The following is a 26,759-nucleotide window of genomic DNA, read 5'->3' as shown; positions in this document are numbered from 1 at the left end:
TCAATCACACTGGTGAATGCTGCTCATTTCTGTTGTGCCATTTAGCTAAAAATGGCATGGCTGAAAATGAAAAGAGCATGTGAAAAATGTAATATACTAGTGCTGAGATTTCAGAGTAAGTGAGGATTTATTCTGCTGTCTTTCTGTTAGGTCAGAAAGAAGTTCAAAATTTGGTAGAATTGGGTGCTGAGGCTCAGAGAAGAGTCAGATTGTCACTGACTACTGCAAAAAGCAATCATTATTGCGTTCCCTACTTCCCTGGTTATTTGTGATGTTTGTGTGGTTCTGTGGTTTGCTGAGATTTAAACTCCTGGTTTAGATCAAAGTCTAAGTACAAACAGTAGCTGGCACACAGGTGATTGATTCTGAGTACATTTATAGTTACATATATATGTGACTCTATGAAAGAATTGTAAAAGTAGGAAAATTGTTTGATGATTCAGTTGCTATTAGCACCACAATATTTTTTTATACATGATGAACTGTTTTGTTTTCCTTTTTAAATTGTGACAGTCTATTTCACTTTTGTATTATTTTAGGGAGACCAGGTGCACAAATCCGTTTTTATCATCTTCTTTCAAGGCGATCAGCTGAAGAACAGAGTAAAGAAGATTTGTGAAGGGTAATGATTATAAACTGAAAAATGGTTGGGAGGTTTTTAAAATTTACCAAAGGGCAAGTGACTTGCACTCTTAAATGTCACAGTTTAGGTTATTTGGTGTTAAGAGCAGCACATGTTGTTTAAACTTCTTTATAAATACATATATTAGATTCTAGTTAAGAAGTTTACTCTTTTATTGTCAGTTGGTCATACATAGTGTGCAGGCACCCTAGGGATTATGTATTGCATGTTGTATTTTCTTCTCTCTTAGAGTTTTATGTCTAACAAAGCTTTTGAAAGTATACATTTTAAATTCTCCACACAATGTTGTTGGATGTTGTTGGTGGGTGCCAAAAATCCATCCTTTCATTACTGTGCTCAGTTAATGCAATTTAGAGTTGCAATGGTCAGAACTCATCCTGGCAGAGTTAGGTAGCAGTTCTTCACAGGGCACACTGGCTTAAATACTCTCATTCAGTCACAATGAAGTTAACTATAACTTAAACAAATTGCAAACCAAATTAGCAACCACTTGTAAAGGCAGAAGATGATTTATTACTATATGGGGATATTAAATATACTAAGAATTATTAGGAAAACAAGACTATGCTTTGGAGATCTTGCTTAACTTGCTTGGTGCATTTTTTCAGCCTGTTTGTTACAAATTAACAGTTTGTGCATTTTAAAATAACATTGAAGATTATTTTTTTTAAAATGAAAATGTATGCATTTTAAGCATTTTATCTCATGAATGTTAAACTGCCACTGCCCACCTGCCAAGTGGTTTTGCCAGCCTAAGGTAAAGTCACCTCTGATGGAGGATCACAGGAATCATCAGGTCCAGGGGTCCTTTCATCCGAATGGCTGGCCCAGCGCTATCCCAGTTGTGGAATGGCCAGTTGGAGGAGGCAGCTTGATGGCTGAGGTATCCAGGACTCTAAACAAATCCAAATCATATTATGTGATATCATCTACTGTTAAATTCTGCTCTGTACTTGTAATATTTTTATTTTGCTGTTATACTGTATTGAGGATTACTTGTCTTCTGTTCTGTGTATTGTATTGTATTGACCACCTTCTCTTTGACACCCACTGCACACCCAACCTGCCTGGACAGGGGTCTCTCTCTGAATTGCCTTTCTTAAAGTTTCTTCCATTTTTTTTCCCCTTCAAGGGCTTTTTTATGGGAGTTATTTTTCATAACTTCTTAGAGATTTAAGGCTGGGGGAATGTCAAAAGGCAGGGCCTGTTAAATCCCATTGCGGCACTTCTTGTATGATTATACAAAAATAAATTGTATTGTATTTTCAAGAGGGTATTTTTGTGAACATTTTGAAAGTCAGTCATAACAATAGGCATAATTTGAAACTATTTTGCTTGCAGTAATAATTTTTTTTAAGACTCAGTTCACTTTCTTGTAGGTTTCGTGCATCTCTGTATCCCTGTCCTGAAACTCCACAGGAGAGGAAAGAAATGGCAACAGGGGTTAACACTCGAATTGACGACCTTCAGATGGTAATGATCTTCTGAATTAATCAATTTTAGGTTGAAAACAAAACAATTTAACAGTACTTTAGGCCGAAATGAGAAATGCGTTCCCCTTCATAATTTAAATTCTCTTTACGTATTGCTCAAAACCAGAGAGTCATTGTTGCTTTTTTGCCACAAAGAAACAAAAATACAAGTAGAGTTCATATGTTCACCATCCAACATGGATGAAAGAGTGTACTTTATTGATATGTCATAAAGTTCAAATCAGAAATCCAAAAGTTTGCATCCCTTAAAACATATTGAAAAATAAAGCAGAAGTGAAACTCCAATAATTGGTAGACCCAAGGTTTGCTTCACTTTTTGCTGATGAAGCAAAGTCCTTTCATTTAAGGAAGTGAAAGTTAAAACAACTATTAAAATCAGCTGACTTTCTTTCAGAGATGTTGCATGTATAGCCAGACAGACCATGCCGTTCACAGCGCTGTCAGTCAGTGCTTGTTAGGACGGCAATACTATGAGGAATGGCCTGGATTTGAAACATGCATTCCACTTGTGACAGATGTGATAAGACCACAAAAGCTTCTATGAGAATAGGCCAACCTACTTACACATAGCTCTTCATTCTGTATTTAACCTAACATTTGAGGATATGAAAGTTGCCAAAGTACAATTGTATGCTGTACACATTGATAACTTTCTTTGTGTTCTTGTAGTTTTTCATTGTGAAGACAAACACGTTTATCCCATTTGGCTAAAGCTGGAAACTTTAAACCGGCTTGACGCTATTGAATGCTAAAGTCAGGGGTCTGAAGTGGTGGGCAAGCTATTCACTGATTTCAACCTTACTTCTCCATACTGATACATTTATTTCATAATATTTCCTTTGACTTTCATTTTCTGTCAAAATCAAGACTTTATGCTCAGATCAAAAACCTTCAGGCATCTGTTCTGCTGAAACACAAACCAGACTGAATATAAAAAAAAATATTACATTTCAGGTCACTAAAACAAAAAACTCAAAATCTTAACTTTTCTGTAGGTAAATCAATAAATAGTGTCCTGCATAATAATTTGAAAATAAAACACAACAATAACCCAATGTTTTAGAACATACCAGACCTCCTTATCCAGCTCATTTAAACTTAAATAAAGTGATTAGGTAAATTTATTTAATCTGAGTGGAAGCCATGATGAACACAAGGCTTTTTAGCCATTCTTATCTGTTGTGAACACATGAGCAGTGGTGTGAAAAGATGTTCATTTATTTTACTTGCAAGATAAGTGTCAACCATAATGAATAAGCATGGTAAAGTCTGAAATATGGGCTTGGTTAAACACATACCCAGAATATCAGTATCATATTTCTTCCAAAAATCTATCAAAGTTTAAAGGCAGAAAGTTTCCACATTTATACAGCAAAAAAAAAAATTCTGTAAAACATTTAACAGGCGGTGTATTTAAGACTGGGCAACGGCTGTAAATGATGGCAGAGAAAGTGTAAACAAAGGCAGCTGGCTACAGAGAACAAAATTGGGGCTTAATATCTGAACAGTGAATCACTTTCTGAGAAAGGCCAGCGTAGGCGGCCGTGTTAGCTCTCTGTGTCATGCTGGCAGGATGAGGATTTAGTAAACCTCATAGGAATATCTGGGGGCCCTTCAGGACCTCCTGAGATTATTACCATTGCAAATCCTTATAAAGACCTGAAACATAAAGATAGCACGTTTCTGTCTTACAACTGCATTAAATACGGAATGCCAGTTGAATCCTGATACCATGTCAAGCACTGTAAATTAGACGTATTCAGAACATAATATTCTCAGATCTTCTTAGTCCAGTGCAATGTAAGAACCAGGACAGGGCACCAGTTTACTGGAGGGCACAGTTGCACACAGCCAATTTGGAGTTGCAAATTAACATAACTCACACAGACACAGTTAATGACCATGCGTGGGATTTAAACTCAGAATGTCATATCTATGAGACATCAAGACGTGCCAGTTTGCCTCCCTAAATACATTTATATTCATTTAAAAATATGTCCAGAAATTGAATGGATATATTTGGAACCTGTCGTATAAGTGCTTATTGCCACTTTTGATACAGAAGATTTCATTCAAACATTTGTTTTTCTTAAAATAAACCAAACAAAAATACAGATTTTAAATATTAATTTAATTTTCTTGATGTTCTTTACTAATAGAGCTTTGCTGTCTTCCAGGTTCTAAATCAAACTGAGGACCATCGCCAGAGAGTTCTGCAAGCAGCTGCCAAGACCATAAGGGTGTGGTTTATTAAAGTCCGAAAAATGAAGGCCATCTATCACACACTGAACCTTTGTAATATTGATGTTACTCAAAAGTGTCTCATTGCTGAAGTCTGGTGCCCTGTGTCTGATCTGGATTCGATACAGTTTGCTCTGCGGAGAGGAACTGTAAGTATAATAAAAAGACAGTTTAGAAAAGTGCATGTTGAGACATTGTCTATTTATAAATTGTTTCATGAATACATTCCAATACATTGTTCAGCTGTGAGATTAAAACATGAAACCACAAAAGAAACTTTGTGCTAATTTTACATTTTGAAGCGTGCACCCCTTATGCTCAATGCAAATCTGTGGCAGTTCTTAACAAATGTCTCCTGGTCTTTTTTCTCAGGGCTTTTCTTTTATTTATTTGTAAGTTTGGTTGAGCTGCGTCATATTTATAAGGATGCTAAAAAGAAAAGAGAACCCCAAAGTAGACAAAGGTTTATCAGTGTAAAATGTGGCTTTTGTTTAATTTGCATTTAGAAATTTTTTTCTTCCAACTTTACTTTTATCAGTATTCACTTCAGAGAACTCAGTCAGGTGATGGACTTGAGGCTCTGGGACATTGAAGGGAAATGTTTGCAGAGCATTCCTTTTCTGAAATTCATCCAGTGAGGGTTTAAAATTACAGTTTACAAGGATTAGTCTTTCAGTGTACATATACAGGGCATCGTCTAGCTTTTTCTATAATGCACCCCACCCACAAACTGATTTCTTTCAAATAAAATGAAATTATAAAAGCTAACTCTGATAAAGTGGGAAGTAAGGACAAACATTGACGGCTGACTTCTACTTCGGGGATTCACATGAATTGCCACTTATTTCTGAGCTCTGTTTACTTTCATTAGGAAGTTAAATTACTCATCATGATTCAAAATTCCCCTTGCTATAGTAGATTGGCACTAATATTTTATTAAATCAAACTGAAGATTAAAAAGATTGGTCCTACTTTATAAAAACATTTCTTTCATATGAAGTGAATTGCTAAATAACACTACTGTGTAACAGCTGAACCTCAATTATCTTGACTGAAGCCTGCAATTTTTAAGACAAGTGGCATTGGTGTGTTGTCACTGTACGAGAGGTGGGTTGTCTTTATAGTTTTCAATGTCGTTTTTAGTAAAAATTATTAACAATATACATTGTTCAGTTTTTTCAGCCAGAGACACCACATTAGACCTCACCGATGTGAAGTAAATACTGTGGTGAGCTGTGGAATGATAACAAGAATAACTACGCACTCCAGCAAGTAGTGCAGGTGTGCAAATAAATCACACTTAACAGTGTGCCAAGCAAGTGGCAAAAAGAACATTAATTAGCCATACACATATAAGCTTGAAAAAATGTGTGACTTTTTCAACCTGTGCCAACATTCCAGCATTCCCAAGCAGCAGCACCATTCTTGTTTTTGGTGTCTTAAAACACAAAATCTTCAGAGAAATAATTGAGCCCAATACTTTTGTTAGAAATAAAAGTTAAATACTGTAGAATAGAAAACCAAAATGATATGACGACATACATAAAACAACAATATTACAGTTCTTGTTTTGTGTAACTCTACAGTTGTACACTCAACACAAAATTGTTGAATTTCCGGCAAAATCTTAACAAATGCAAAAACAAATCTCTCTATTATAAAAAAAATCTTGGAAGGAGACGAGACGTGATTTTCTCAGAGAGACACTTTCACGTCCTGCGGGACGAGTGTTTGTGCTAAGAGATTTAATCATGCCCGGGGCCGGAAATAAAACAAAGAGTAGATGACAAAGTAGAACATCGTAAAGAATTCAAAAACGTCGGCACGGTACACATGCAGAGCAGGTTAAAGCAGTCTCAATAATAGGGTAGTAAAGATCGCATTAGCGCAAACAAACAGAAGATATTACTCAATAAAATAATGGAACAGCGAAAAGAAATTGAATATATTGTTCAATTTAAATTTTAAGTTGGAAACTTGTACGTCGTCTAAATGTTTCCATCAGGGAAAAAAAAAAGTAGTGTTTCTTCCCAATGAAGAGGCGTATCTGCGAGAATTAAAAGATTTCAAAAATGTTGGCGTGATACATATGCAAAGCAGGTTAGTTGTTAATGAGAGTACAAAAATTCAGAAGTCTCAAAAAAAGGATAGTAAAGATCGAATTAGCGCAAATAAATGGAAATTATTACTCAGTGAAATAACGGAATGGCGAAAGGAGATCGAATATATTGTTTGGATTTAAACTTTAAGTCGAAGACTTGTAGATCGTCTAATTCGTGTTGCCATCAGGGGAAAAAAAAAGCGAGCAGGGGGCAAAGCCCCCTAATAAATAAATAAGACAATGTGATGCTCAGTTTTGGTCAGAGAAGCCACAGTTCTGACCAATGAGTGTTTAAACCCCTGGGGTGTATTCTGCATGATCCCACTGTTTACACACAATGCACTAAACCCACTTTTCTGATCTGCTGTTTGTATATGACTCCATGGATACCAAATGGAAGAATTCTTCATCCTCTGAAGACTATGACAGCATGTACACCCTTTTCTTTTCTTACACTGTTTTGTGCTTCCTTCTCTTTCATATTGAGTAGCTTTTTTAAACTTGGCCCCTAGTTTTTGGTCAGTACAAAGCACTGCGATGTCCTTACATTGATGGATTAAAGGCCAGAAGTCCACATGACCATCATCATCATCAGATTCTTCCATGAGAACCCAGAATACAATGAGGACTGATTGCGGTCATTTATGTTAGGTAGAATGCCTAGAGGGGGCTGGATGGTCTCGTGGCCTCGGAACCCCTGCAGATTTTATTTTTTCTCCAGCCGTCTGGATTTTTTTTTTTTTTTTTTTCCCTCCTGTCATCCCCGGCCATTGGACCTTACTTTTATTCTATGTTAATTAGTGTTCCCTGATTTTAATTATTTATTTTGTCTTTTTTCTCTTTCTTAATCATGTAAAACACTTTGAGCTACATTGTTTGTATGAAAATGTGCTATATAAATAAATGTTGTTGTTGTAGCATACTCTTCAATCAAGTCTGTATGGTCCATCATTTGGTAATGGTGATAAATACTCTTGGATAGAGTTTTGCACTGTGCTCCTGGTAGTGAAAGGGGAGTTTCCTTTGCCATAATAATAGCAATTAGGCAACTGCTGTGGTGCTATATTGTTCCAGTTATTGCCCCGTTCATTGTTAAATATTTTACTGTTAGGCATATAGCCAACTAAAATTGCTCTATGGCTTCTATACTAAGCTACTTGCAGCATCTGGTTAGCATACAGTAATATACGCCAAACTCCTATTCTCAGCGCCTTTATTTTTTTAAAGCTTTTTAAAGCTTCACCTAACACACGGTCTTAATCATGACATCAACTGGCATGTTGCCCCCATCTGTTTCTCTTAATGCGTTTTGTGGCATTGTTAACAGTGCAGTGCCACAAATAATTTTAGAAAACTTTGTAATAACATAGTACCAATGAGACAGCTTGTCCCAACCAGTCTTTTAGCATCTTTCTCTTACTACTAAATGTGTAGTTTGGTATATTAAGACATATTTAGCATCAAAATGTTCTCAATTTTTCTTGAAATAAATCTTATTTTTAAGCTTAATATAATAAAGATTTATGACAAAGTGAGCGGGGTTTTAAACAAAATGCTCTCTTCTCACTGTTTGTACCTTGAACTTTTAAGACAAAAATGGTGACTGATATTTCAAGAAGGTGCACATTTGTTTTTGGTAGACTTTTATGACAGCATCCTATTGTTTAATAGCTGACTGTTGTGGTGACCAATCATATGTGGTCTCCCCTTGTCTACACTTTCTTTCATAACACATTTTCTGATCGAGATGGACTACTACAGTACACAATTTTATTTGCTGAATCTTCAGGTGGTGGTCCTTAGAAACTAAAGAAAATGTTCTGATTTGGCAGTATAGAGGCTAATTGGACCACATCCATGTCAGCTGTTCGTCTGCATACTTTTTTTCTTTTTGAAATCCAGGCTAGAGTGTGGCATGACTATTTTAGGTAGTGTTTTTTTCCTCTCTCCTTCTCTCTGTCTCGCTCTCTCTCTCTGTCTGTGTGTTAGATTGCTTTTTTTAATTCTGCTTTTCATGATTAATGGTTCTGTTGAAACAGAGTATAGTGGTAAAGTAACATTTGACACATTGACTGGATGTCATCCAGTTTTTGTCCCTTACCGCTGATTTATCAGATACACTTGACACCTACTGGCCTTTTTGAGAGCTTGAGAAATCTCTGCTGTAATGTGAAATAGATGTCCACTTTTGTCTGCTTTCCCAAGTCATTTGGAAATAATATGAGAAATGTACACTTGCCTTTGTATAGGATTTGTGTGGTAATGTAATACTTGGGTGCAGTTTTAATTTCATCATGAGTTATCTAATGTAGCCAGTTACATTACAGTTAAAAACGTATTAATGTGTAGGAGTTCAGTTGTCAAATAAGGAATGTACCCTTTAAGATAATTCTCAGAAAGCAGAATATATGTACAGACTTACAAATATTGTAACAATAAAAAAACTTAATGCAGCATATACCACCTGCATGCAAATTGGCCCAAGCAGCAAAATACCAGTTTTTAATAAAAGCATAAAAAATTTACATTTGTACATTAGAGATTCTTTAACAGATTCCAGACATGGGAAAATGAAATCCTGAATGTTGAAACTGACCCAGTTCAACTATCTTGCTGATGTTGCTGATTTTTTTTAAAAGGGCAGCCTGCAAACGACGCAGCCACCTCTGTGTTTACTATTGAAAGCTTCAGGACAATCCTTCCATTAGTACAAACAAGGCTATACATATAGCACTTTGGTGAGGCAGGACTTTGTGAATTTTGGTATGCAGAGTATTTTTTCATAATCTCTGGCTTTCAGAGATGAAATGTTTAAGCAAACTGTAAGGTAATGACTGTTTTGTGTAACTCGTAAATTATTAAATATTTTTTTATACAAAGATGTATCCATTGATGTTTAATTAAGTGTTTTGTCTCTTTTGCCATTGCGTGTGTTTATTGAATGCCTACGGCCTAAGTGACTTCCTCAGAAACAAGTATTTACAAGCATACATTTTGTTTTCCATTTCTCAAGATTGAACATTCCTTTCCATTGTTGTATGAGTATAACTGGAGAGCTTACCTACTCTTTAACCGGCTCTCTTCCCCCCTCCCTGCCCACCTGATTTTCACAGGAACGCAGTGGCTCTACAGTTCCATCAATTCTGAACCGAATGCAAACCAAACAAACCCCACCAACCTATAACAAGACCAACAAATTTACCTCTGGATTTCAGAATATTGTAGATGCTTATGGCATTGGTACCTACAGAGAGATCAACCCAGGTAAATCCTCTCCATTTCCTTACTGGCCTAATTGTTTATATTCATATTTGGTTTCAGGCCCTCTGTAGCTCCTCTTTAATACAGTTAAGTCTGTTGTGGCATGTATTATTGTATATTGTTCACCAGTTTATTACTTGTGGCAAACACATTCTTTAAATTTGTCCCTGACTATGGAAAAGCTAATGTTGTCATTTTGCAAATGAAAAAATCTCAGAAGGAAACTGATAATATGGCATTTTCAGATTTAAATAAGCCAGGTAACTGGTGAATGCACTATATCTTCTAAGAACACAACACAACTTATCAGTGCTGGAAGAATTTCCATGTTAGATAATATAAAGAATATTCCAAGTCTTGGACCTCTTTGGGGAGTCACAAGATCACTGATAACAAGAATGTGTGTCACAATTTTAAAGCAGACTTAATTAAATTTAGAAAGTGCTAACTTTTAGAACCCAGAAGGATAATAAGTAAAGTTTTTGATCCACCTTTATTAATAAATATATGTTTTAGACATTATTCTCTTGAGAAGGTTGAGGATTTTTGGGATTTTTTTTTTATTCATCAAACATACTAACTGATTTACTTTTTTTTCTTTGCCTAGCACCATACACCATTATCACTTTTCCTTTTCTATTTGCTGTCATGTTTGGGGACTTTGGTCATGGAATTTTGATGACCTGCTTTGCTGTCTATCTGGTTGTGAGGGAGAGTCGCATTCTGTCTCAGAAAAGTGAGAACGAGGTAAGAGAACTATTGATGTGTTGAACAGTCCTGAATGAGCTCTTTTTATTTATATAGGAATCATGTCCTCATTACCAAATGACCAAAATGTTGCACTTGAAGCCACAACATTTTTTAGTAAATTGAACAGTTGATACATAATGTCAAGCAAAGAAAGTAATTTACTGTTTTCTAATCATGGGCAAACTTTGCAATTTATATTTATTGATTTCTTTGTTTTGTTCTTGGAGATTGCTGTTAGCCATCATTTATACTATACTAGTACTATACTGTACTATGAAATACAGATTTTAAGTTCTTTATCAAGATGCATGCTGTATGTAGTTTGGTAGCATAATCTACACTTCATAAAATGAACCATGTTCTTGTTTTTTTTCTCCATAGATATTCAATATGATTTTTAGTGGCCGCTACATTATTCTGCTGATGGGTGCATTCTCTATCTATACGGGGCTTATCTACAACGATTGTTTTTCTAAATCTCTTAACATGTTTGGCTCTGGATGGAGTGTAAGACCTATGTTTAACAAAGGAAACTGGTCATACTGGACGTAAGTAGAGAAGCAGTTAAGTTAATTTCAAAGACAACTTTTACTTTATGCCAAATTTTTGCAGCTGATTCAAAGAAGAATAAATAAAAATGAGCCACATCTAGGTGACACATACAAAATGCTTACACAATTTAGTAAAACTTGTCTAATTTTGTGTTTCAAATTTTTTGGTTAAGAATAGAAAATAGATTACTTAATGAGCTTACTGAGCTGCCTAATTAATTAGCAATAGAAGAACTTATCATATCTCTCTCTCTCTCTCTCTCTCTTTCTCTCTCTATATATATATATATATATATATATATATATATATATATAAATAATATAACATCCAACATCGGTCTGTCTGCTTTTCACGAGAGAAGATCGGGTTTTTTTCTAGAATTTGCTTGAACATTCCGGTTGATTTTGCGACTTTTCTCATTGCGCTAAGTATCATAGTTCACTTGTGGTATCGATTTATTTGTGTGCATCCGAGAGACATGTAGCGGGCTGAGGGGAGGGGGAGGGGGCGGGGCCCTCCTCACTCACGTGCCAGCCTCGGGACGTTCCTTACCTCCACTTAGCTAACGAACGAGAGAACTGCTTAGCAGATTTATATCAGGTTTGTTGCTGTAATTTTCTTGAAGATTCTGGCTGATTTTGCGACTTCTCTCATTGCATTAAGAATGGTAGTTTGGTTGCAGGTGTGATATATTTGTGCTAATCCGAGACAGAGGCTGCGGACCAAGGTGTATGGGAGTGATATCAGGAGTAGACAACCAGGCGGGGCCCTCCTCACTGTCCAGTTTCACTACTACCACGGGGGACGGCTTGTTATATGCTAAGTAAAACTTCAAGGCTGTTTGTAGATTATTTCCACTCTAGATATCAATACTTTTGAACCTGGCAGAATTTTTTATCAGTGGTTTTGTTAGGTTTTTGTAAGGTACCTTTTGTAAGGTATCAAGGACATTAAAAATAATCTTAATGCTGTTTCCCAGAAGATGCATCTTTACAGAATCGATATTCCTTTAGGATAGAAAAACATTAACATCATGTAGATTGAGCTTTTGTCTAGTTTAATTTTCTTTATAGGTAATTGGGGTTTTCAATAATGTGGGTGTAGGTTGTTGCGCAACATTGCCTTTGTTGATCTAATGATAAAAATAATATTTTTTGTAAGTTTAAATATGCTTGTTAAGTGATTTTTGCATTGTGTTTTCTAAAAAATAAAGCCAAAGCGAGGGAGCCTGGGGCAGATCTGCACATACAGTGCACAAAATGTATTATTACTCAAAATACAACACATCTAAGGGTCTTGATGGGTCTTTTTAAACTGCCTGAATCAGACCGTGATACATTTTACTGAAAACAACAAGCGCAAATACAAGTAGGGTTAAGATTACACCAAAGCCAGGAACCAGAACAGAATAACAAATTTATAATGTAAAATTCAAAAGCTGAGTATTTCAGAATGACTTCCATAATATTAGCCTTTTTACGCTTCATTGATGCAGTAATTTACAAAGAAAAGTTTTTGATTTTTTGTTCTGGTGACATTTTTAGTTCTCGATTTCAATCATCTGTTAACATTAAGCCTTTTTAAGAGTATAAAGACAGTAACAAATGATAGTATACTATTCTAATAGTTGTATAATTTTTAAAGATTATTTAATTTGCATAGTTAATAAGATATTTATATATGATTAATAGCTGGTTTATAATGGATATGTAAACAAAAGTGTGCTTTTATTTCTTGACTGCCACTGAGGTGTATTGCCTTACTTAGAAGGCGAACTACTGTTAACGGTTAGAACGTAACACTTTTGCAAATGTGGTCAGCATTTTCATTAAATATGGTTTTATAATTAAAATCTTTTCTCTCTCCCAGGGATGATGTGCTTAGGGATAATAGACTGCTGCAATTGAACCCTGCACTCCCAGGAGTTTTTAATGGGCCATACCCAATAGGAATAGATCCAGTAAGTTAAGAGTTGTGTTGTGTTTATTTATTTATTTATTTTTTGCTTCTTTTCAATGACTTGGTCTAAAAATATTTTTAGTCAAGTACTTTCTGCCTGTTTTTATAATTGCTCCTGTTTTATTTATGTTGCAGATATGGAACATTGCCACCAACAAATTGACATTCCTGAACTCCTTCAAGATGAAAATGTCAATTATCATTGGCATCATTCACATGCTGTTTGGTGTTGCACTCAGTCTCCTCAATCATCTGTAAGAAACTGGAAAATGATTAAAAAAGCATATTTCTAATTTTATTCTACATTGAATGTGTTGCCTGTAACTTTTTAATTTGTGGTAACCTTTATATTTCTTTAAAACCAGTTTGGCACGGATACTTAATATTTCTTCTTGCATTTGGTATTACTGGTATCTTTCACCAGTGAAACTTTGTTCTTATGGGAACATCTGTGTTTGTAGTAGCTAAAATTAGTCTCTTTTCTGCTTTGTGTTGATGAATTAACCAAGCAGAGTTGGGTTCATTTTACCATAATTTATTGTACATATAAATAGAATGACAAAAGATTAGCAGAAGGGGTTGGTGACAGTTGGGAACGGAGAGCTTTCAGCATGGAACTGAGCAGTCATAAACAGCTTTTTCAGCACATAATGACTATTTGTTACTTAGTTGTCTGCCACTGTCAGCATTTTCTTGAAATAATAATTAGATCTGTGGTATTCAAGTCTTCTTTGATTAGCTCCTCATGTGTCACACGCTTGGTTGCAAAAACAACACATATCAGGAAGGCTTTCATCTGTAGTGCAATTGTGAGCAGTGTGGCGCAGTGGTTAATGCTTTGGACTTCAAACCCTAAGGTTGTGGGTTCAAATCCTGCCACTTGACACTGTGTGACCCTGAGCAAGTCACTTCACCCGCCTGTGCTCTGATTGGAAAAAACAAAATTGTAACCAGTTATATCTCAAATATTGTAAGTTGCTTTGGATAAAGGCGTCGGCCAAATCAATAAAAGATAAAGATAAGTAAACGGCATTGCATTAAATTCCAGTTCACAATCAACTACTTGATCGTGTCTTAACATGTTTGTGTCTTTCAGCTATTTTAAGAAGCCCCTGAACATTTATCTTGGCTTCATTCCAGAAATCATCTTTATGTCCTCTTTGTTTGGGTATCTTGTAATTCTTATTTTCTATAAATGGGGTGCCTACAATGCAGCAACATCAAGAGATGCTCCCAGTCTCCTCATTCATTTTATCAACATGTTCCTGTTCAATTACAAAGACAAAAGCATTCAATTGCTTTATTCAGGACAGGTAGGCACAAACCAAGTGTCACTCGGTATTAGGTCACTACTAGTTTTTATTATTAGTTTTAAAATATGATTGGAATCCAAAAGAACAGAATTTCTGATTAAAAAGATAATTTTAATTGCTTCTGATTAAAGACACTTCATACTAGTTGAAATCATTATTTCCCAAAATGTGATTTGCTTAGAAACTATTCCACAAGAAGACACAATCAGTTGTAAGGCATGTAATGAAGTTTGGCTGTTTTTAAATTTCCTCTCTTAGTTGCATAGTTTAAATTAATATATACACAATATGACCTGATTTATTTTGACTTGGGGATTAATGTTTCTTTAAAGCATAGTATAATTGTGCTACTTGACTAGCCTTTGTTTTCCGAAATGTCTGATGGATATGAGACACAAATGTAGTCGTAATATGTTATATTGACTGTGTGTTTATCTGTGTTAATAATAATAATGATTAAGATTATGCTTAGTTGAAATCTTTACTCTTCTGTTGAATTCACGCTGAACTATAATGAGAAGAGTTGACTTTGGTCTCAACCCCCTTTGCTTGCCCAACTCATTTTAAGGGGATTCCACTCACTAGTGTCACCGTCTTTCAGATATTGTATGTATTTTCAGTGCTTTCTAGGAACCATTTTTCCATGGAAGACTTTACAGGGTGCAAGAAACTCCCATATTATGCACATATACACTGAGAAGTGTCATATACAAAGTAACACACAATATACGGCATGATTCGGACATTGAAAATATTACATTTGTTTGTTGTTTGACGTTTGTTTTCATCAACATGAGGATAAATTATGGCAAATTTAATTTTTTTTTGTTTTTTTTACTTTAAGGTTGGTCTGCAATGCTTCCTTGTTGTCATTGCAGTGATCTGCGTCCCTTGGATGTTAGTCATTAAGCCTCTTGTTCTTAGGCAGCAGTACTTGAGGAGAAAGCATTTGGTAAGGCATTTTTCTCTTAACACTTTTGGAAGCTGCTTCCATACCTTTTGTTTTTTCATACCTTATAATCAAATTATAACTCTGTTTTCATTAGGTTTTTTGTTTTTTTTTTAATAGGGAACTCACAACTTTGGTGGAATCCGGGTTGGAAATGGGCCCACTGAAGAAGATGCTGAGATCATTCAACATGATCAGCTCTCCATGCACTCTGAAGATGAGAATGAAGTGAGTGAATAACGCCATGCCATCCAGAGCCACTGCTGCTATTCCTTTCACTGTGTTTTGTAATCTGCTTTCGGCTGCAAGGCTTGTAGGATCGCTGCATGTGCTATTGCATGCATGATTTGTTTACACTTTGTTTTGTTTTTATAATGTCAAGAAAAATACTTTAAGCCTCTGGAAGATAAAATCAAGCTACTCATTACAATTTTACTGGAGAGAATATTTTTTTAATACTAGACCAAGTAGATTTTGGCAGTTTCAACATTTCTATGTAGTTAAGTCTACACATATTCTATCCATTCATTTGAAATCTACTTATCCGATTCTGTCCCATGGACGCAAAGCAGAAATCAATCCTGTATAGGACACCACTTCATTACAGGGTACAAATATGCACACGCCCATAAACACTCAAATGGGTTCAGTTTAAAATTGCCAGTTAACCTAACCAGCACATCTTTAATATGAAGGAGTTTGTCGAGTTTGCTTGGAGAAAAGCCTTTTATAAACATAGGGAGAACATGCAAACTTCAAACAGATGGTCTAAGCATGGATTTAGGCTCAGGACACCTGACCAATGGGGCAGCAGTTGCTATCAGTGTGTCGTTTTGCTACTCAACATACATTCAACTGCAAAAAAATTAAGTGGTAGTGTGCAGTCATTTTACTTTTTAGCACTGTTACTTCTCAGTCTTCAGACCTGGAATTGTACCTTTTCAACATTGATCAGTCTACTTTTTTACATTACAATATTTTATCTATTTAATTGCCATAATGATTATGATTATTCTGTCCTTAAGTAGAGTAAATAATAGAATGCAAACTCAGCTTAACTATGCATTTATTTACTGCTCTGTTTTATTGGGAACATGTGGGTTAGGAGCAGAAAACATGGAGCAGATGAACTTCAAATGAAGCCCTTGATTTAATCAAAAATTGGTCTTTTGCTTGTATGTCTGTTGTCAAAACAGCATTAAAATGCAACCATATGTGTTTTGTGGCTTTAGAGGGCATCACCTGGTTGCATCTTGCAAGCTGCACATTGTTGTTGATTCATCAGTGCACCCCTGTCTTCAGGATCTGCCATGTGTCACGTCACACACCCTGTCTTTGCATGTTTACACTTCTTTCATTTGTGTTTTCCAACTTCACAGTCCCTTGTGTTCAATCACAGATGTCTAGATTGGTTTCAAAAAGATTAATGCATGGATGAACTAAAGCTGGCAAGTGGGATGTAACACTTACTGTACATTGTTCTGTGGAGTAGCGGCTCTGAAATGGGGGTCCTGAGAGACAGTCCAGAGACTTTGAAGGCCTCTCTTCTTGGCTTATTGAAAATACACATTTATTTATTTATTTATTTATAATACATTTCACAGCATTTATTTAGCATAGAGTTTTTACTATACTGCCAAGCATTTAAGTAAACTATTCAGTTTTAGATTTTACAAATACTCATACATATGAAACTTTATAAAATATTAATAAGAATATGTTTTGAAAATGCAGACTTGCACATAAGACCAATCAATCTTTTTTTAAAGTACATTGTATTAAAAATGCATAATGTCTTTATATTAGGAAAAATTCTGAAACACTTCATACACAATTAGAAAGTATCAAGACAGAATAAAATGGCAAATTATTAAAGGCACTCATAATATTTTGGGTTAAATGGAAAGAAATTATATTTGCTCCTTAATTTTATGTAACTAACTATAGGAAAAGCTACATTGTGTGGCTTGTTAATAAATGAATATTATTTTGTATGGAAATTTAAACTGGGAGACTAACCCGTCTATAGGTTTGCTAGATGACACCTGTCAGTCCTTTGTTTAACTACATGAGGTGTCCTTTTTGTACTCGGACAATTTTAATTGTGTGGTACTTGGGCGTCAAACTATTGTTTTGAAATAGTTAACAGGATATCCATTCTGATTTAATCATTGAGTGAAGTTCTTTAAAAGAGTTTTTCACAGTAGCTTTCTTTCAGAGCCCTTGGCTACTAGCTTTTGAGTATATCTAGATTATTTTTAATGACTATTTCTGTTGCAGTTTCTTTTAAGTTAAAAGGGTTAATTACAGAAAAAAAGATTGATCTATTGGGCCATTATATCCTTTGTGCTTTGAAAAGCATGCAGCATAGAGGGACTAAAGCAAGAACCATAAACAGCAATGGAATGGCACTAGTGGTTGGTTGTTTGGTCTCTTTACATAGAGGAATGTTGTCAATAGAGGGACCTTTTCAGATTTCTTTAGAGAAGTTGTAACAGTTTCAAAAAAGAACTGTCAATTTCAGTTTAATACTCGGTCAGGAGAAGGTGATGGTTTAACACTTAAACCAAAGAATAAAGCAACACTCTGCAACCCACTAAAACACTAAATCACTACATTCTCGTATACAAAGTATAGGGAAAGTATTGTAACGTCCAAAGATTCGATGTTGAGATTTTGATGAATCTCAACATTTTAGATCTCCCTGACTTTCTTGTATACAAAGTGTATCGAAAGTATTGGAATCCTCCAAAAATTCCATTTTGAGATTTTAATGAATATCAATGTTTTAGACCTCCCTGAGTTCGAAAATACAATTTTTGGAATTATGTCTGGCGTGCGTGCGTGCGTGCGTGTGTGTGTGTATGTATGTATACACGATAACTAGAGTACGCTTTCACTTAGGTCAACCAAATTTTGCATATAAGTATTAGGTACAAAGTGTAGATTTATTTAAACTTTTGGGCTATTTCCGTTAACCGAAAGTGGTATTTTACCTTTTATTCATGCAGCTGCAGAGTCCAATTTATTCAACTTTACTTTTATTACAGTTGTTCAATATATTATCAACTAGCCGTCCCCAACAGCTCCACCCGCGTAGTAGTGAAACAGGACACTGAGGAGGGCCCTGCCGGCTCCCCACTCCTGACGTCATGCTTCCCCCTCCCCTCAGCCTGCAGCCTCTCTCTTGGATTAGCATCAGCATATCACTCCTGCAAGTGAACTATGATTCTGTGATGAGAGAAGTCGCAAAATAAACCGGAATGTTCAAGCAAATCATAGAAAAAAAACCTGATCTAAATCCGTTGAACTAGTTCTCTAGTGAAAAGCGGACAGACATATAGACAGACAGACGATGGATTTTATATAGAGAGAGATTTGATTCGATTTGTTGTTGATGATTCTTTAATGTACATAATATAAAAATATAGCCATTGTCTTGTGGTTTACTCCTCAAATATTCATCCTCATATCTGAGTATATGAGAAATTTGAGGGGGGAGCACTCCCAATTTTTATTTTTGCACATTTTTTTCTTAAATTGTACTTACAATAGGATAATGTTATACTTTTACTGTTTAAGAGTTTTGACACCACCTTCTATATTTGTATACAGGTAAAAGTCTGCATAAACTAATCTGCTTTGTAGTCTAACCAGTTACATTGCATTAGGCTCCCAGTGTCAAAACTCTAGTTTTGTACAGTATATTTTCATTTTTTAGTTAAGGTGACATGCCATCATACTGTTTATGACAGTTAGTGTTTACTTTATATAATGTCTATCACATTAAGCGCTTCTTCTTGTAGTTTTGACATTTTTTCAAGATTTTAACTATCTCTCAAGTCTGTCCCTTTGGTAGTGAAGAGCTCCTATTGAGTTCCCTCAGAAAAATGACTTCTTCCACAACATCTTACATGGTGGCAGTCATGATTGTCAACACACTTTATTACTGGAATTTCAAGACTCCATTACTTTTGGAACGCTGAAGTCGGGATACACCTAGCAACAGTACTCCATTTGGGGGAACCAGTAGCTTAAAGGCTAGTCTTGGGGACCTTCGTTGTGTCCTGGATTTAAATGATGGTGCACTGAGTAATGCTAAAGAATGATATTCAACATTCTCAGTGTTTAAGCGCGTTTTTTTTTTTTGGCATAACATTGCTGTTGCTGATCTGAATTATTTTACTGTAAATATTATTCTTATTTAGGGCTGTTTGAGCAAATGTCAGAATTTAAAAATGATTTGAATGTATTTTTATAAAAGTCTCATTGGTAAGCAAAGTTGACATATGAATGTAAAAAAAAGGTTTGCTTGTTTTACCTCGCACTTGCTGTGCTCTTGGATCAACAGTTGTACTAAAGGTAGATTTTTTTTTTTTTTTAAATACTTTTCCATAATCCTAAAAGTATCATTCTGCTGCTAAACCCACTTCTGTGCACTCTTAAACCTGAGATCCCTGACTTCCTGCTGTTCATGCTAGAACTGAAGAAGAGGCCTGAGCTGCCTCGAGTTAGCCAATTAAAAGTGTCATTTTGCTTGCCTTGTTATTGCATCCATAATGGCTAACATGGTACATCACCCTACTACTTCATCCATCTCAGCAAGTAAAAGCCGAGCTTTCTTTTCATTAATGACAATGGAAAATAAATAACACAATTCTGATTTTACTTTTATTATTGTAACAAAGTTTAAAGAAAAAAATTTTTAAGGAGCTTTCTCAGTGTCAACAATACTTATTTAACTACATCAGCAGTTTCACTTTTAGTCTGCATATTAGTTGGTTGCTGAGTTGTGACATAATAAGGCATATAAAAAAAATAATAAATTCACCCGTATTGTTTTTTTCTGCAACTATGAAGGGTGATAATGAGAGACTTAGTTTAGTTTAGTCATGTTTGGTATTCCTTGACTGCCTATTCCTACCTTCAGCTACTGAACTGCCATACGGAGCTATCAAGTATCAAGTTGGGTCTCCCACACTTCATCTACTGTCCTGCAGCTGTACATGGCTATGCTTCTTTTCTTTTGCTTAAAAGTTTCTTAACCTTTAAGCTCATCTTTACTGATTTTTTTTTTTTACGTTGCTGTGAATAAAGTTGTCTGCTAAATAGATAGATAGATACTTTATTAATCCCAAAGGGAAATTCACATAATCCAGCAGCAGTATACTGATACAAAAAAAAAAAACAATATTGTTTTAAATAGTAATAAAAATGAAAAAAAAATAAAAAAGCAGACAATAACTTTGAGTAATGTTAGCATTTACTCCCCCGGGTGGAATTGAAGAGTCGCATAGTGTGGGGGAGGAACTCAGTCTGTCAGTGGAGCAGGACAGTGGCAAAAGTCTGTCACTGAAGCTACTCCTCTGTCTGGAGATGATCCTGTTCAGTGGATGCAGTGGATTCTTCATGATTGTCAGGAGTTTGCTTAGTGCCCGTCGCTCTGCCACAGATGTTAAACTGCACAACTTTACTCCTACAATAGAGCCTGCCTTCTTAACAAGTTTGTCCAGACGTGAAGCGTCTTTCATCTTCATGCTGCCTCCCCAGCACTCCACCGCATAGAAGAGGGCACTCGCCACAACCGTCTGGTAGAACATCTGCAGCATCTTATTGCAAATGTTGAAGGATGCCAACCTTCTCAGAAAGTATAGTCGGCTCTGTCCTTTCTTACACAGAGCATCAGTATTGGCAGTCCAGTCCAGTTTATCATCCAGCTGCACTCCCAGGTATTTATAGGTCTGCACCCTCTGCACACAGTTAGTCTCCTCTGATGATCACGGGGTCCATGAGGGGCCTAATGCAATGTAATTGGTTAGACTACAAAGCAGATTAGTTTATGCAGACTTTTACCTGTATACAAATATAGAAGGTGGTGTCAAAACTCTTAAACAGTAAAAGTATAACATTATCCTATTGTAAGTACAATTTAAAAAAATAATGCGCAAAAATAAAAATTGTGAGTGCTCCATTATAAATAATACTTGAACACCAGTTCAAAAGAAAAAAAAACACATGAGAGCTGAAGACTGTCATAATAAAAAAGTACACATCTCACACTTGGTCAAATGCCAGGGAGTGCAAGTGTTTGTTTTAAATAAAATTTAAAGACAGCAGGTGAAGGAGCCTGCCTAACGTGCAATGGCAAATCATTCCAGAGTTCTCTTATTTTTAATAGAAATATTCAAGAATTTACTTTTTTGGCAAATGTGATAGCCCCATTCATGTTGATGGCCTGTAGTATTTTTCACTTCAGTACACCAGACAGTGGCTGCATATCACCTAACTGCTTGTCTGGAGAAGAGAGTAACACTAATGAGGAATTGGCAAATGGTGGGCCAATCTGCACAGTACATGTTTGATCAGTTAGTTGGTTTGCAGTAAAATAATTTCAAAAGTCGGTCAGTTACATTTTTTTGGAAAAGAAGTGTCTTTTTTTTTGGTCTGCTAGGTCAGCTCATAGTCCATTGTAACATATTAAATTAATAATAATATATGAATTACGATCCTGAGCTCTAAACATGAAAATGAGCCTCCATGAGTGTCTTCTGTATATTGTGTGTGCCTGTGGTCAGAAGTGAATACAGTTAGCATAGCCTACTGGTTTAAAGCAATGGAATTAAAAAAAAAAAAAAAAAGTTCTTTTGGCTCTTCACCAATTTACTGTATGGAATCATGTTTTGTTATTTTTCAAATTTACACTTCAAAATAATTTCAATGTAATAAAAATGAGAGTCAAAGAGGAGCTGCTGTTCTGCTGCCAAATGTTTGAGAGCCACTGCTTTCAAGTCTGCTTAGCTGAATGTTCTGTGTGCGCTTTCTGTGAACCCTGGACTTGTCACCCAGACTGTCCGTTTGAGACCCGCTGCTCTGCTCTTATGGCGTACTTGTAAGTCATCTCTGTAAGCTGCATTGTGGCTTTCCATTAGGTACCCATATTTCCTCTTCGTGTTTTTCGTAACGTGGTTGTTCCTTGGAGCCTTTTCAGTTTCTGCTTTGTCAGTTTTGTGTTTATGTTTTTATATATACAATGTATAAACTGTATATATATAATTTCATAACTAACTCATTGCTTCTCTGAACCCGACACTAAATTAAACCTGTATTGTTTTCAAGCCTTCCGATGATGACGTGGTAAGACATTGCATGTTTCTTTGTTTCTGCTCTCCTGTGGTTTGTGGGCTGCCAGCCACACTTTCTTAACTTTTCCAATTACCTCATTAGCCTAACAAGAGTGTGCATTTGTGTTTTTGGTTAACCAGGGTGCTGTGATTTTAAGGGCTTCAGCAGTGGTGACTCAAATGTTTGATCTGTTTCACACAAACTCACCAACTACTAATAGTTGTACTAACTTGTTTTTGGTACCAGCACAATCCTGCTGTTTCATTAAGCAGGTCTAAACAAAAAAATAAATCCTTGAAAAGTGGTAAGATGTCATGTGCTATATATAATGAACCAAAAAAAAAAAAAACAGTATTTAAAAAGACTACAATGAAAAGTAGTGATTTTAAACTGTTAAATGTTGGTGAATGTGTACACTTCAGGTTAATTTTTAATTTTGTGGAATTAGTGTAACCAGTATCAGTGTGACTTAGTCTGACACCAGCCTCATATACATATATATATATATATATATATATATATATATATATATATATATATATACATATATATATATATACAGTAATCCCTCCTTGATCGCAGGGGTTGCATTCCAGAACCCCCCGCGATAGATGAAACCAGTAGAAACCATATGTTTGTATGGTTATTTTTATATATTTTAAGCCCTTATAAACTTTCCCACACTGTTAACATTATTAGAGCCCTCTACACATGAAATAACACCCTTTAGTCAAAAGTTTAAACTGTGCTCCATGACAAGACAGAGATGACAGTTCTTTCTCACAATTACAAGAATGCAAACATATCTTCTCTTCAAAGGAGTGTCTGCATCAGGAGCAGAGAATTTCAGAGAAAGAGAGAGTCGCTCGCAAAGAAAAGCAAACAATCAAAAAATCAATACGTGTGCTTTGACGTTTGCCGAAGCACCACAATAAAGCGGCATTTTTTAGAGGAGCGGCAGTATCTTCTAAGCAAACAGCCCCTCTGCTCACATCTCCTCCGTCAGGCGCAGAGAACCGTCAGAGAGAGAGAGAGAGCGCGCGAGATTAAAGCAAACAATCAAAAAATCAATAAGTGTGCTTTTAAGTATGTGGAAGCACCACGATAAAGCGGCATTTCTTAGAGGAGTGTCCGTATCGTCTAGGCAAACAGCACCTCTGCTCACACCCCCTCCGTCAGGGTGAGAGAGAGGCAGAGACAAGCAAACAATCAAGCACCGCGTGGGAAGCATATCTTATAGCATTGAGGAGTTTTAGTTAATATGTAATACATGCTCTGATTGGGTAGCTTCTAAGCCATCCGCCAATAGCGCCCCTTGTATGAAATTAACTGGGCAAACAAACTAAGGAAGCATGTACCATAAATTAAAAGACCCATTGTCCACAGAAATCTGCGAACCAGCGAAAAATCCGTGATATATATTTAGATATGCTTACATTTAAAATCCGCGATAGAGTGAAGCCGCGAAAGTCGAAGCGCGATATAGCGAGGGATTACTGTATAAGGTTCACTTCGTCCACATAGTAGTGAAACAGGACGGTGAGGAGGGCCCCGCACGGCTCCCCACTCCTGATGTCACGCTTCCCCCTCTCCTCGGCCTGCAAACTCTGTGTCGGATTTCAGCAAATAAATTGCTTCTGCATATGAACTATGATTCTTAGTGTGATGAGAGAAGTCGCAAAATCAACCGGAATGTTAAAGCAAATTATAGAAAAAACCCGATCTAAATCCGTAAAGTTCTCTCATGAAAAGCAGACAGACAGACATTGGATTTTATATATACCTGTATATATATAGAGAGATACACTGTATGTACTCCTGACACATCAGTTCAAGTTATTGAGGAGGACGCTTGATCCTCACTTTTCTGATGGCCATTATTAAAGAAGAGCATTTACTTTTTAGTTTGACTGTTGTTTCCTCCTCACTCATAAGCATAGATCTGTAGGTTCTTTTTTGTGATCCAGGTTTAATTATAAATATATACCAATACAGAGTAATTCAAGTCAACATTGAGTATTAAATATATCAGGACACAGTAATACATGCCCTACAGCACTCATCCAACTCATTAAGCAAACCAATTTAGCTATGGTCTTTAATTTAACTAGTATTTTTTTCAGCAGTTGGAAGTGAAGTTTGCTTCACAACATTGGTCATATAATAATAAAAGCAAACATTGCACAATGAGCTTTAGAAAAGTGCCCTTCATTCATTCTATATATTAATTGTTAAGCACTGTGACAGATAGGGAGCGCTGTCGTCCCCTTGAACCCGTTAGGATCACAGAAGACAGTTAAAAGACCCGCGAGACAAAATAGATTGGCCACGGAGCGTCTCACGGGGACCTTAAACATGAGACATTGTGCCAAGAGATTGACCCGGGACCATCCCGCAATGACATTGCAAGACACGTGCTATTTACAACCAATATCAAATAAGACCATGGGCAGCAAAACACTCAGTCGTGTAAAGGCTGCACACACAGATCCAGGGCTCTCAGCGCATATAAAGCATATAAGGACAATATGTTATCAACGAAACATCGACGACTAAGTGAAGAAGAAGGCAGTGCTCAAAAGCGTTGGAGAGAAAAAAAGAGCAAAAAAGAAAAAGATTAATCTAGGTGCAAATTCAGAAAATAAGGAAAGTAATTATCAGCCCGGAACAAGTGGAATTGGAAAAAAAGCAGGTCCAATCGGGCTCAGAATTAAAAGACAAAGTAGAACTTCATAAAGATGTTCACAAACGTTGGCGCTATACACATGCAGAGCCGGTTAGAGATTATGAATTTGAAAGGCTCAAAAAAAGAAAATGGTGCGATACACATGTGGAGAAAGTTAAAGAATATGAAAGTAGGAAAATTATAAAGTATAAAAAAAAAGAAAGTAAAGATCAAAGTAGCACAAACAAACAGAAATTATTACTCGAAAAAGGGAAAATAATCACCACGGACCAGGTGTCATTGAAAAAAAAGCAGGATAAAGCGAGGCCAGAAATAAAAGACAGAGTAGAAAACAAAGTAAAAAATCATAAAGACGTTAAAAAACACAGGGGCCAAACACATGCAGAGCAGGTTAGAGATCATGAAAACAGTGAATTCAAAACATTCAAAAAAAAATGTGGGCGCAAAACACATGCAGAGCAAGATACAGAATATGAAAGCAGAAAAAAATGAGTCAAAAAAAGAAAAGTGAACATCGCATTAGTGCAAGAAAAGAGAATTTATTACTCAGAGAAATAACGATAAGGCGAACAGAGATCGAATATATGGACATATGTGATATGTCAGAAGTATGTAAATATTGTAAGGCTTTGAAGTTTAAGTCGGAGAATTTCAAAAATGTGGTTTACCTCGCGTGCATTTATTGGTTACTTTGCAAAAAAAATGATTAACTGCTGATCATGAAGATCGTTTTGTCTGTGCTGAAATTCCAAACAGAGAAACCTGTCCTGAATTAGGGTACAAAGTCATTAAACACACGTCTCACTGATCTCATTTAAAAGATTTAGCATATTGGGACTTGAAAGATTCCAAGTATTGTTTTTATAGAAGTTCTGAAATAAAAAGTGAAACTAATGAAATAGCAACAATTCAAAGAAAACCAAAATGTTAAAAGTGTGTATCCGGAAAACCAAACACGGGGGTTGGCGCGCGAAGCCCCCTAGTTTGATGATAAATAATGGAAGTGGAATGCAAAAAAAATAAATAAAACATATATAACACAAGATGAAATGCTATTTTTAAATAAAGATAAATTACAAAATCCATGTAAAATGAAAGAGTTCCTATACTGTGCAATTTATTACACCACATTATGTGCAAATAAATCCCTTCCAGTCTCTAAAAGCAGCACCCATCCATATGTCAGTATTAACAGTTGCAGGCAGCAGTTAAGCTGGGCATATCTTAATTTTGATGTAGCAGTGAGCAGTATAGCCATAATACCTTCACATCATATTATTAAAAACTAGGGGGCTTCACCCCCTGCTCGCTTTGCTCGGCAACACCCTCGCCTGTGCTATGCGCCAGCCACTTCGCGTCTCTGCCACTCACGAATGTGGATCCCACTGTCACCAAAAACAAGTCTTTTAATTCTTGCGGATACGCCTCTTCACTGGGAAGAAACACTGCTTTTCCGTGATGGCAACGTGAATTAGACGATCTACAAGTCTCCGACTTAAAGTTTAAATCCGAACAATATATTCAATCTCTTTTCGCTGTTCCGTTATTTCACCGAGTAATAATTTCTGTTTGTTTGTGATAATGCGATCTTTACTATAATTTTTTTGAGACTTTCGAATTTTAGTACTTTCATTATCTCTAACCTGCTCTGCATGTGTTTCACGCCAACGCTTCTGAATCCTTTGCGAC

At 36.0% G+C, this 26,759-nt stretch overlaps 1 protein-coding gene across 4 annotated transcripts in view; it reads left to right on the top strand.

Annotated features, from left to right (window-relative positions):
- The window catches only part of atp6v0a1a (ATPase H+ transporting V0 subunit a1a), a 74,268-nt gene that overhangs the window by 41,037 nt on the left and 6,472 nt on the right, over positions 1-26,759 (top strand). For 2 of the 4 annotated variants that reach the window (XM_039740115.1, XM_039740113.1), the window contains exons 8-19: positions 540-622; positions 2,023-2,116; positions 4,314-4,526; positions 9,592-9,742; positions 10,347-10,486; positions 10,871-11,037; positions 12,911-13,001; positions 13,136-13,254; positions 14,097-14,313; positions 15,158-15,265; positions 15,383-15,490; positions 22,379-22,396. In XM_039740115.1, coding sequence (XP_039596049.1) covers positions 540-622; positions 2,023-2,116; positions 4,314-4,526; positions 9,592-9,742; positions 10,347-10,486; positions 10,871-11,037; positions 12,911-13,001; positions 13,136-13,254; positions 14,097-14,313; positions 15,158-15,265; positions 15,383-15,490; positions 22,379-22,396 — 1,509 coding nt within the window. The remainder of the gene's footprint in view (positions 1-539; positions 623-2,022; positions 2,117-4,313; positions 4,527-9,591; positions 9,743-10,346; positions 10,487-10,870; positions 11,038-12,910; positions 13,002-13,135; positions 13,255-14,096; positions 14,314-15,157; positions 15,266-15,382; positions 15,491-22,378; positions 22,397-26,759) is intronic. The other 2 variants (XM_039740116.1, XM_039740114.1) reach the window with 1 other exon arrangement.

This window comes from Polypterus senegalus, chromosome 17 (assembly GCF_016835505.1).
Source record: "Polypterus senegalus isolate Bchr_013 chromosome 17, ASM1683550v1, whole genome shotgun sequence".
Taxonomy (NCBI): Eukaryota; Metazoa; Chordata; class Cladistia; order Polypteriformes; family Polypteridae; genus Polypterus; species Polypterus senegalus.
The sequence above is the reverse complement of the archived record's forward strand: the minus strand, read 5'-3'. Positions and strand labels throughout refer to the sequence as shown.